At 32.5% G+C, this 12,212-nt stretch overlaps 2 protein-coding genes across 3 annotated transcripts; one reads left to right on the plus strand and one right to left on the minus strand.

Moving 5' to 3' along the window:
• The first annotated feature begins 582 nt into the window (after positions 1–582).
• Positions 583–2,504, plus strand: LOC120177341 (scarecrow-like transcription factor PAT1). Its single transcript, XM_039183520.1, has one exon. It carries the CDS (start codon positions 598–600, stop codon positions 2,215–2,217), a length of 1,620 nt encoding a protein of 539 aa, XP_039039451.1. The 5' UTR covers positions 583–597; the 3' UTR covers positions 2,218–2,504.
• A 19-nt stretch (positions 2,505–2,523) lies between these two features.
• LOC120177342 (WRKY transcription factor 1-like) lies at positions 2,524–5,446 on the minus strand. 2 transcript variants are annotated; one of them, XM_039183522.1, is made up of 5 exons: positions 5,283–5,446; positions 4,083–4,623; positions 3,836–3,998; positions 3,604–3,762; positions 2,524–3,334 (listed from the first exon to the last, which is right to left on the minus strand). In XM_039183522.1, the coding sequence occupies exons 2-5, from the start codon at positions 4,621–4,623 to the stop codon at positions 2,728–2,730; spliced, it is 1,470 nt and encodes a 489-aa protein (XP_039039453.1). In that variant the 5' UTR covers positions 5,283–5,446; the 3' UTR covers positions 2,524–2,727. The 2 variants fall into 2 exon arrangements, with proteins under 2 accessions (XP_039039453.1, XP_039039452.1); XM_039183521.1 differs by lacking the exon at positions 5,283–5,446 and adding an exon at positions 4,989–5,026.
• Between the last annotated feature and the right edge of the window lie 6,766 nt (positions 5,447–12,212).

Consider the following 12,212-nt stretch of genomic DNA (forward strand, 5'->3'; position numbering starts at 1 on the left):
AAATGTTTTTGAAAGAGTGCCTCACAGGTAATTAAAACGTTTCAGTGTGATTTTTGGGTAAAAAGGCTTTAAATATATACCTTATATATATATATTGTATTTTTTTTAGAAAGTATATATTAGGGATGGGAACGGTAGTCGAATCCGATGAGTTTTGATTCGATTTGATTCTATAAGATCAAATTTTTAAAAACAATTGAGTTCTAATCGGGTTAAGTTAAGTTCAGATTTAAGGTGAAAAATATTTTATCCTACCAGACATGAAAAAAATGTAATTTTATTTTATATATTTTTATATATTTAGAGATAATTAAAATAAGACTCTCTTCATATATATATATATATTTAATTAGATCCTTATTTTTTATTAAATATAAATAATATTTTTTATAAATATATATTTTTAGTTCGACTCAAGTTGAGTTCTGTTTTTATCTCAAAAGAACGGATCAAATGGAAGGTATATAACTTTTAGATCGAGTTTGGATCAAATGGATGATGTATAATTAAGACTGGACTTTTCATTTTAGTTCGAAACAATCCCAACAGGCTCGAATCCTTTGATCGCTCCAACCCGTTCAAGTGAACTGTCCATCCATGCAAGCATTCCACCAACACAGAAGCTCAGTCATGGCAACCAGATTGCACCGAAATATAAAGCAAGAAATCAAATCTGATCCCTACTGCTTTCCTCAACTCCCACCTATTGATCAATCTTTCTGCTATAGCGGCAGCAGCCACGGATCCCACTTTTCTGTTAAAAATTCCCACGAACATTATTGCACTTTGGAGCCATCTTTTGCAATAGGCAGTTATACTGCCTACGATTCCTCATTAATTGTCGGTTTCTCACCAAATGGAAGCCCAATGTCACAGCAAGATTCCAAGTTGTGCCGATCTGACTTACATCACTCTCCTGATAATACCAATGGCTCTCCTATTAGTGGTTCCTGCATAACCGATGATGTAAGTGACTTGAGGGATAAGCTGAGAGAGCTGGAGACGGCGATGTTGGGGCCTGATTCTGATGTTATTGAAAGCACAACCTCACCAGAGATGGCCAGCTGGAGACTTGTAATGGATGCAATCTCCAGAGGGGACTTAAAGCAGGTCCTTGTCTCTTGTGCGAAAGCAATGTCGGATAATGATCTCTTGGTGGCACAGTGGTTAATGGATGAACTACGTCGAATGATGTCGGTTTCTGGTGAGCCAATTCAGAGGTTGGGAGCGTACATGTTGGAAGGGCTTGTGGCACGACTAACCTCCTCAGGGAGCTCAATCTATAAGTCTTTGCGATGCAAAGAATCAGAGAGTGCTGATCTACTATCTTACATGCACATTCTTTATGAGGTTTGCCCCTACTTAAAGTTCGGCTACATGTCTGCAAATGGAGCCATTGCAGAGGCCATGAAAGATGAAGATAAAGTTCACATTATCGATTTCCAAATAGCTCATTGGAGTCAGTGGGTCACTCTCATCCAAGCATTTGCTGCTAGGCCTGGTGGACCACCCCACATCCGCATAACTGGTATCGATGATTCCACATCTGCACATGCACGTGGAGGAGGCCTAAACATTGTGGGGAAGAGGCTGTCCAAGCTTGCAAAGTACTTTAATGTTCCATTTGAATTCCATGCTGCTGCCATGTCTGGTTGTGAGGTTCAGCGGGAACACCTTAAAGTTCGACCAGGAGAGGCTCTAGCTGTAAATTTTGCTTTCATGCGTCACCACATGCCTGATGAGAGCGTAAGTACTGAGAATCACCGTGACCGACTCTTGAGATTGGTTAAGATCCTGTCTCCAAAGGTTGCAACCCTTGTTGAGCAGGAATCAAACACAAACACTGCTCCATTCTTTACAAGGTTCCTGGAGACATTGAACTATTACACAGCCATGTTTGAATCAATTGATGTAACTCTCCCTCGGGAACACAAAGAGCAGATCAATGTTGAGCAGCAATGCCTGGCAAGTGATGTTGTTAACATAATAGCTTGTGAGGAGAGCGAGAGAGTGGAACGGCATGAGCTCTTGGGAAAGTGGAGGTCAAGGTTCAGAATGGCAGGGTTCACTCCTTATCCTTTAAGCTCATTAGTTAATGCCACCATAAAAACACTTCTTGAGAACTACTCTGATAGATATAGGCTTGAAGAGAGAGAGGGGGCTCTGTACCTTGGTTGGATGAACAGGGATTTGGTTGCTTCCTGTGCATGGAAATGATTTACATTTTTATCCTTTTTACACTCTTTAATGTTGTCCTCACACAAAGAACAGTGGACTTCAATCAGTGTTAATTTTAGGAGCCTGGGACACTTTGGTACAAAGTCCTAGAGCTTATAAGTGGGGTTTATTTTACCATGTATTTCCTTACAAAATCATAAGTTTGCCTCCACCTTTGCAGTCATCTCATTCCATTGTTTTCTTCAGTCTGCAAGCTGCAATAGAAGGCTTATGGACAACGGAGATAGAAGGTTAGCGCCATAAAACCAACCAATGAGAAAAATAACTGCAAGGATGCCCTCGATAAAGATTAGCAATAACACATTCCATATCAAATCTCACTGTCAAATAAAAATAACTGCACTTTTAATCTCGCATTATTTAACAGGTTAATAAAGTTTACACATGGTTTGCTAATATGGATAAGAAGTGCACCCTCAACTTCAATACCCCAAATAGATCCATTTTAATACACCGCAATTTGCGACTATAACTAACCATCTGCCCCACTCAGCTTTGAACGGGCTCTGCGCTTGGCAGTCGTTGCTCATCTAAATTACACTCTGAATGTGGAGTGGTATGGACCATCTTATCAATGCAAAAGGCATCATTTTCTGATTTGGTTTCCGATTTGCTACTTGGTTGCTCGTTTAATGTACGTTGAGAACTTGATGTACCACGAACAATTGTACAATGGTCAACTGCATCATTTTCCTTACTAGGATCGAACTTCCCACTCTTTTGCTTGTTCGATCCACTTTCAAGGCATAATACAGGTGTATCCATTGTACCAACACAAACAATATCGCTTACTTCCGACTTAGTTCTTGACTCACCATTCAAATTTTCACTTGATTTACTCTCGACTTTAAAATTAGGATGAACAATAATGTCGAGGCAGACGGTCCGACTTTCTTCTACCTTTGTGCTTGGTTTGTCACGATGAGATACTGAATGAACATTTACCCCCTCATAAGTAGTTACAACAGTCCTACTTGGAGGCAAATCATGGTCGTGTCTTCCGTCGTAAGTAGTTATAACCAATTTAGCATCATGAGAAGCCCTCTCAACATGTTTCTTGACGGGGCATCCAGCTGTTGAGCACCTATAATAGCTCCTACATCACAAGTGAGAATGGCATGTCAAATTAATACCAAAAGCCTCATCATGGATATATAGGTAAAGCAAAAAAAAAGCTTTCTAAGATCATAAAAGTATTAAGTACTATGCATTGACTACAATCTCAGCATTAGAGATGCAAAGACAGACACCTACAGCTGGAATAACACTCTGCTAATTACCATAGCAAATGAGCAGAGATAAAATGTAAATTAGATAATTTTAGGTGTTTCAATATGCATAAACAAAAATGAACTTAATACACACCTCGGATTTGGATTGCCTTTAACTAGTTTTTGCCCATATTTGCGCCAGCGGTACCCATCATTTACAATATCAACCTCACTTAGAGTCTTAATAACCTTATGTGATTCCCTGGCTGGCTTCTCCACTGGAGATGCATCAGCATTGCTATTCTCTTTCTTCCTATTTATAGTTGATGACTGTTAAACAAAGCTTAAGAGGATATAGTATACACGTGAGAAATGAACTAAGCCACCTTCGTTTTGAGCTAAGATGATCTTCATCACTGTCAGCAACATTCTGTATCTTATTTGATTTTGAAGATGTACCTTTAACATCTTCCCTGACAGCACTAACTAAAGCTTGAGAACCACCTGTTGGCTCTATTTGGCGAGGTGTTTGTGAATCCAATGACTCGTCTTCAAATATGAGGTCAGATATAAAACAGTATTTTATCTATATCATATCATACTAGTCGTAAATGAATAAGATGTTTTACTTACCTTTGACAACAATTGCAGATGAATTATCTGGTCGCTCTTCAACAACAGATACACCAATATCTACAGCTAGAGGAAGGCTCAGTGGCATTGGATGATCATGCTGACCAAAATACACAATGTCAACCATTTTCCCGTTGTGTGAATGTTCCAATTGCTTTTTCACTAGGCAGTTTGGATGTGTACATCTGTAATAACTTCTAATGAATTCATTTCCTTTAACAAGTTTCTGCCCATATTTACGCCAATTATATCCATCCTCCGATGGTTTCTCACGTACTACAAGACTTCTCCCCTCCATACCAGACAATGGAGAGGGAGTCAGTGATGTCATCTTGGTCATCATAGAGGGAGCATTTCCTAGTTTCTCCGATTGCGAAAGCAGGTTTTTCTCTGATTTAATTGAGAGGGCTTCTCCTCCTTGATCAGATTGTGGTGAGGGAACTTTACTATCAGAATGTTGCAATGCCTTCCTTCCAGCATCCGGGCTCTGTAATTTATCTTTATCAACTTCATCTCGTACACAATCCCCTGAAGAAACCATCTGAAGTAGAGAACCTCCTATCAGTTAAAGGTATTTAAAAAAAACCCTAGGTTCCATTAAATTATGCCCTGTTGCTAGCCCGATCATGGAAAAGGCATTTGAAAAACAATAAAGTGTACATGAATTAATGGCGATTTGATACTTCTGAAATGAACCAACTCAAGTGGAACAATCGTTAGTATTGAATTGCTTTCATAAGTGTAAAAAAACGTTGAGCACGACGGGAAATTCTTCAAAACGCCAAACAAACAATTCCTAATTCAAATAGTAATAGAACTATGGAATTCAAGAGTTCAAATTAAGAAAAACAAACAAAAATAACGTTCGTCCTTTTCTTTAACTAAAACAAACCACCACCAAATCACCTGGAAAAATCTAACTATAAGAACGAAACTTGAATTTGTTTTTCAAGTATTAGGATTTATCTCAAGCACTATGGTTTTCCGAACTCCGTCGCTCCTTTTCTTCGAATTTCTCAGCAACCAAACAGAGTGCAAAGAAATCAAAAACCACAAATTCAAGAATTACGCGGGGAAATGGTAAAGCCAATTCAATTCACTCAAGAACAAACAAAGTAGGTACATAAAATTAAAAAGAAGAAGAAAGACTGAACCAAGTAAATACAGTGGAAAAGAGAGAGAGACGAAAAAAAGGTTTACCTAAGCAAGTGTTTGCAGGAAACCTAGCAGTCGATGAAGTTGAAAGAGTGGATCAGAGACGTAGATCAGGCCGGTTAATGGCGATTAGATCGTGGAAGAGAAAGTTGGTTAGCTCAAGGGTGGAAGTAGAGTGGGGAAAGAGCGTTTCAGGTTTGTTATTCTGACGAAAGAAAAACATAAAAAAAAAGGTCAGGAAAGGAAGAATAGCGTTGAGACTACTATATTATACGGTCGCTAACACTCGAGTATTTATGCGTTCGCTTGTCTGGAGATGCTATTTAAATCTTATTTGGGTTACATACTATTCTATCCAGAAAAGTATACCTTATTTAATAATGTCATCATTTAAGTTTTTTTCTTAATTTATTCACTTAATTTTTATACCATCAGTCACATCACCCATTGTTATTAGGTAATAGTCATGTGACATAAATTAATTAATTGATGAGTTTTTAAAATAATATTTAAAAAAATAATTACAAAATTAAATTTATGGAGTGATCTCAATGGTTAAGAAGAGTATTGTTTTTTTAGAAGTCTTGAATAGGGGTGAGCATTCGATCGAGTCGAGTTGAATAAAAAAAAATTAAGTTATTCGAGTTGATGAGTCGTATTTTATAACTCAAACTTAACTTGAAATTTTTTCAAGTAGAATTTAAGAAATTTGAGTTGATTTATTTGAGTTTCTATGCTAATTTTATTATAATTATTTATAGTATTATGATAAGGATTAGTTCTAATTTTTTGATTTTCTCTAACCATATAAGATATATATATATATATATATATATTTCAAACTCTTTCACATTATAATGTTATTTAATATATCAAATACAATCTAAGATTATAAAATATATTCACAATATTATATATTTTAAAGAAAGTATTGTGAGGGTAAAATTTTGATGAGATAATAAAGGAGCTAAAGAATTTATAATTGCAGTTAAAAAATCAGATTGAGTAAAATGCAAAGTTAATGTACTAAATAAAAAAAAATTAATAAAAAAATAAGAATTGAAGTTACACAGTTATTCTATAGTTGTATATGATCATGTGGTTCAAATTTGATAAAAATAAATTTAAATAAAAGATGAATTGAAGAAATAAAAAAATTATAAATAATTAAGAGATTAAATTAAAAAATAAAAAACTTATTATCAAAAAGAGGAATTGAAAGTTATTGTAGTATGAAGAGTCTAGGCAAGAGTTCTAGAAGCAAGAGTTCTAGAATCATCTGTTGTAAGTAAGTATGAGTGGTTAGGCGATTACGTAACTGCATGGGTGTGCATGTTAAATAAGGAATGCTTCTTGTACAATCGATCTTGTGTCCTCTTCGTCAATAAAATAACAGTGTGCTTCATAAAATCACAACAAAAGTATATATTTATTCTATAATAGTTTAGGAGTATATGGTTTAAATTTGGTAAAAATATTCTTAAAATGAATGAGGAATTGAATGAATAATGAAATCAATGACTAAATCGTAAAATTATCAAAATACTTAATTAAATTTTTGATTTTTCGAGTAATTCGAAATTTCCTAATTTCAACTTGATTTTAACTTGAAAATTGAATCAATAATTCTAATTGGCTCGAATAAATCAAATAACTCGAAATTAAAAAAATAATTTTTCGAGTTGAATCGAGTTTTAGTCACTTTAATCTTGAGTTCAAACAACTGCATCTATAAGATATGTGTTATCAGTAGTTAAATTTTTTTTAAACAAATATTATATTGTAAATTGAAAGGCTGCAGCAGTAGACCGTTTAATTAAATTCAATCAAGTTATTTGTTATTAATATTTAATATAATGAATGATGTGACAGTTAACTAAAATCGTAAAATTACACATTTGATCATCAAAACCTACATGTTTTATCAATTTAATATTAATTTAATTCTCTAATCATATAGTGAGGAGAGATGCCAACATTTATTGGAAATATTTTTTTATAATATTCTTTCTTCCAACGAGATGATGAATCGTGACATCATCTGGTTAAGAGAAAATAATTAACAAAGAATTGGATGAGAAGAGAATCGATTATGCGTCTCAAGGGTCAAGAGAGGGCTGAGCGCACAATTACCACTGCGCCATGCAATTCAACCGTGATTTGACCAATACACTTCTGCAAATAACCTATATTTTAGTTACTACGAGAAAAAAAAATCAGCTGTTAAGGTATTTGAACCTAGACAAACTACATAATTAGGCAACACGACTAAAACAAATCTAATAATTGATTCAGATGTGGATTTTTTAATAAGACTAAAATAAAAGTACATTAAATATTTCTATAATTTTAAATTAAATGTAATATTTTTCTTTATATAAATTACATATCAATTTATCATAAAAATTCTAACATTTGATTATCAATCTTGTTGAATATAAAAATACCCAAATAAAATGTATAACCATTATCTTCAAGTTTCAACCATTTTAAATTAACCTATCCATTATTACTTAATAAGAACATTTTAGTTTTGAATTTGAAAAATGTTTTTTTAGAGTGCAAATTAATTATCATATGATGTGCTTATTTTATAATTTATAAACTTATAACTATTGGATAAAAAGTGTGCTTGAAAACTATTTTTCAACTCAAATGTAAGAGTTAAAATCATTGAATCAAAATCATGGGACAAAAAGAAATATTAATTTTAGTTTAAAAATATAAAAACCTTAAAGTTATTTATATTTATCTTGTATTAATTTGAGATTAAAGAATATATAATTTTTTTTCGCATGAGAACTAACTAATAAATTTTATTTTTGTTTTAGTGGTGTTGGTATAGTTTAATCATATAGAATGTTTAGGTTCAAGTCTTGAATAAGTTTTTTTTTCCTTTAGTTTTCTCGTAGTAGCCACAATATAGGTTATATATAAATTTGATTAAATCATTACAGAAGAGAATCGCCTGACCCAGTGGTTTTTCCGCGTTTATATTCACCCATTGGACATGGGTTAAATTCTCTCTTCACCCAATTCTTTGTTAGTTATTTTCTCTTAACCGGTTGGACGAAAAATATTATATTATATTAAATAAAAAAACCTCTCCAATAAAATGGTGACATGTGTCACTATATGGTTAGAGGATTAAATTTACTGAATTAAATTAAATTATGACTAAATTGATAGAATATGTAAGTTTTTAGGATCAAATGTGTAATTATACTATTTTGTTTAATTGCCATGTCATCACTTCTGTTAAATATAAATATCAAGTGGCTTGATTGAATACAATTAAATAATTAAATTGTTTGATCAACAAAACTAAAAGATCGATGGTAAAAATAAATAGGGTAAATAATTAAATTGTCATTGATATAGTTCAGCCTTTTCATTTATGCAGGGAGACAATGACGAAAAGGGCAGCTTGTTGGCAGGTTTTTATTTAATTGGTGAAAAAATAAGAGATTTATGGTCTTTCATAATTTTATTAAATTTATTCGAGTCGAATAAAATATTATCGGGTTTGAAACTTGATTTGAGGTTGCCAAATTGGGTAGCAGAGAAGCAAATAACTAATTACTATTTGATGGTCGAGATATATATCATCCTTGCTTCTGAGCTTTGCTTTTATAATCTAGGCCGCAAATGATCCTATTCCGAGATTAGCGAGGATTGGAGATATTTGGTCTGAGCTTAGGAGGAGGAAGAATAGGGTTGCTTGACACAAGCTGATATGGTTTCCTATGCATGTCCCTAAACATGTTGTGGTTGCTTGGTTTGTAATTCTCGACCGTCTTGCGACTAAGGATAGGTCGCGGAGAATAGGGGAAAATGTCGATAGTGGTTGCGTGTTGTGTGATGACGCGGGTGAATCTTGAAACCACATTTTCTTTGAATGTGCATTTTCGGTGAGAGTGTAGGATGCTATTCTTGGTCTTTATGGTTTGGATAGTTTGATTCTCTCGTGGGATCAAGAGTTGGACTGGGCGGTCTCCTATCTCAAAGGTAAGTCGTTAATTGTCCTGTTGCTTAAATTGGCTTGGAGTGCCTTTATTTACTGAATTTGGGAAGAGCGTAATAGGAGGTTATTTGGGGGTTTGGCTAGGAGCGAAGCTGAAATTTTTTTATTCTTTGAAATAGCTAATTTGTTTCAATCTTTATGGGAGGAAGGTTGATAGAACATATCCCATTAATGATAAATTTTGTATAGATTGGGGTCTGTTGGACTGAGTATCGAGTTTTTTGTTGATACTCTTGTCGTTTTGTAGCGGCTTGCCGCTTTTCTTTTGGATTTAATACATACATTTTATCCAAAAAAAAGGTGAGAAAAATAAACTTTTAAAAATCTAAGGGTCAAAAATTAGAAATTAACAAATTTGTTAACATGCCACGTTAATAATTTAACGCATATTAATATCTGAATGACTAGAATGTTATAACACAAAAATGTAAGTGATCAAAAATAATTTTTTCAAAAATGATGGCCAAAATTGAACAGACTAAAAACAAAAGGGACTATCAATATTGTTTACCCTTTAAAATAAATTGATGTCAATTTTGAATTAAATAAACTTTTTAAAATTAAACTGAACAAAAATAATATTTGAAAGACGTAACATGGCATTAACCTTTTTTTTTTTTATTAAAGTCAGTTAATCAAAAATCAAAATTGTAACCTAACAGCTTTGATTAATTAAAGTTTAAGATGTCAAATAAGAGAAGCGAACAAGTTTGAAGGTTAAACATATAATTAAGTCTAACAATAATGATCAAATTGTAAATATTTAAAACCGATTAGCCTGTGTTGTATTTTCTCTAACAATAATGATCGTAATTCTGGTAACATTGGATTCTCTCTATATGGTAAATGCTGGTTGCAAACAGATGAGAGACGAATCAACATTGCCATTATCCTTCGCCCCCATCCAGATTCTTTCCATCTATCTCAATATGATCTGCAAAAATGTGAAACAAGTTCAGCAGATATAATGGCAGCACCGAGGTTGGAACAGAAGTTCCTCTTTTTCTTTAATATTTTATACACAACGTATCAGTGAATACGGATAAGAAAAGAAGGAATCACAATCCGGAAGGTTTTAGGATAACAAAACAAAGTTTAATATTTACCTTAGAGTCAGAACACTAAACCTAAAATAAGGAAACAAGATTAAATAAAATAATCCAACCTACTCTTAAAAAAGGAAACCTGCTCTCAAATTGACCTATTCAACACATCTTTGAAGCGGAGGGAGACAAGATAGGTACATTAATTAGATATTCAAACAACATTTAGCCTAAAATATCAACAATGTCAACTAAGAACTTCAATTCCAGTCTACAAATAAATGACTTTTACTGCAATTAAAAGCTTCAATTTCAAGTCAGAGTTTGAACATATTTAGCAACACATTTGCAGAGCTGAAGGAACTCAACATTGAAAATATCAGTTTTTCCTTTTTACTAATAAAAGCTATATATATAAGCTCATTGATTTCTTCATGAAAACATTATCTTTTTCTCTCTAATTCTGTCATTTCCAACAAGATTTCTGCAAGTATGAACAACCCAGTAAGCAACCAAGTGTCTGAAACAACTCCTACCAAACAGAATCAAACATCAACCATAAACATGGCAGATAGAGAAATGAGAACCAATTTGAAGATTTAAAAAAAAAAACAGAACTTTGAACATCAGAAAGAGTACATACTTGGATTAAAAAGAACAACTAAAATTCCAACCCAAAAGAAAGCTAAACCAGCAAAAGACCAGAATTCAAAAACCCCACACCCCAGGAAATTAAACCAAAAGAAAGCAGACCTTGAATTCAATTCGAGAATAAATTCACTTGCAACGTCAAAGCAATGGGGTCACCTTGTTCTAAGGAATCTTCAGCTCCGGTGGAAATTCAACTTAAAAAAAACAACAAAGAAAACAGAGGTTCCAGTATAGAGATAAAAAGACGATTGAAAATGAGACAGCACCTGCATCTGCATAAATTTAATGATTAAAATAATAAAAGAAGCGATGAATTATTAAAGCCCTTAACATCAAATAAAGAATATTGTGAGTTGTCTTGCAAGTTACTTATGCTATCATTGGACTTTTCAAAGTACTATAATACCCTTCTTGATTACACACTTGGTCAAACCCATCCATCCTCTTAATTGATATCTTTTCTTTCCATCAATAATTATAGTTTTGTTTTAATTTATTATTGAAAATATTTTAAATTTTAATATATACAATACAACTTTTTTATATTTATTAAATATTAGGTGATAGAAATAGATTAAAAAAAAACATAACGCTAAGTTTCATTTAAAAAAAGATGGCTGATTGGCCAAAAAGAATTGTAAAAATAAATTAGTGATTAAACACGTAGTTTACTCAAAAAATAATACCTTGTTATATATTATCTTATAATTTTTTAAAGATTTTAATTTCAAGTAATTATTTATGTACCTTATCGTTACTTAAAAAATATTTTGAATAAATATTATCTTATAATTATTTTATAATCATAAAAAATATGAAATATTAAACGTTTACTTTTTAAAAATTTATATCAATTGCATCATTGGTTACCTAATCCTAAAATAGTATTTAAACTTAAAAAGTGGTGAATATGTATATATTATCATATAAAATATTACCTATTTGGCCTCATTTTGTTATGGTGGAAGTTACTAAAGTTTCAGAAGATAAGGCTAAATCTAGAGATGACGCTGATGGATCGAAAATAATAGTTAATTATAATAAATAATAATAATTTTTAGTCTAAACATGATCTCTTGATTTGATCTTATCTTCATCTGTCGCAACTTTAATATTCAATGTCTTTTTTTTAAACGAATTGCATAAAATATTCAATTCAAATCACTAAAAATAATAAAAATCCAAGAAATAAATAAAACGGTATGCTTTATTTATACATGCATGTATATATTAAAATTGTTAATTAATTTATTTATC

The sequence above is a fragment of the Hibiscus syriacus genome, unplaced genomic scaffold (assembly GCF_006381635.1).
Source record: "Hibiscus syriacus cultivar Baekdansim isolate YM2019G1 unplaced genomic scaffold, ASM638163v2 tig00112285_pilon, whole genome shotgun sequence".
Classification (NCBI taxonomy): Eukaryota; Viridiplantae; Streptophyta; class Magnoliopsida; order Malvales; family Malvaceae; genus Hibiscus; species Hibiscus syriacus.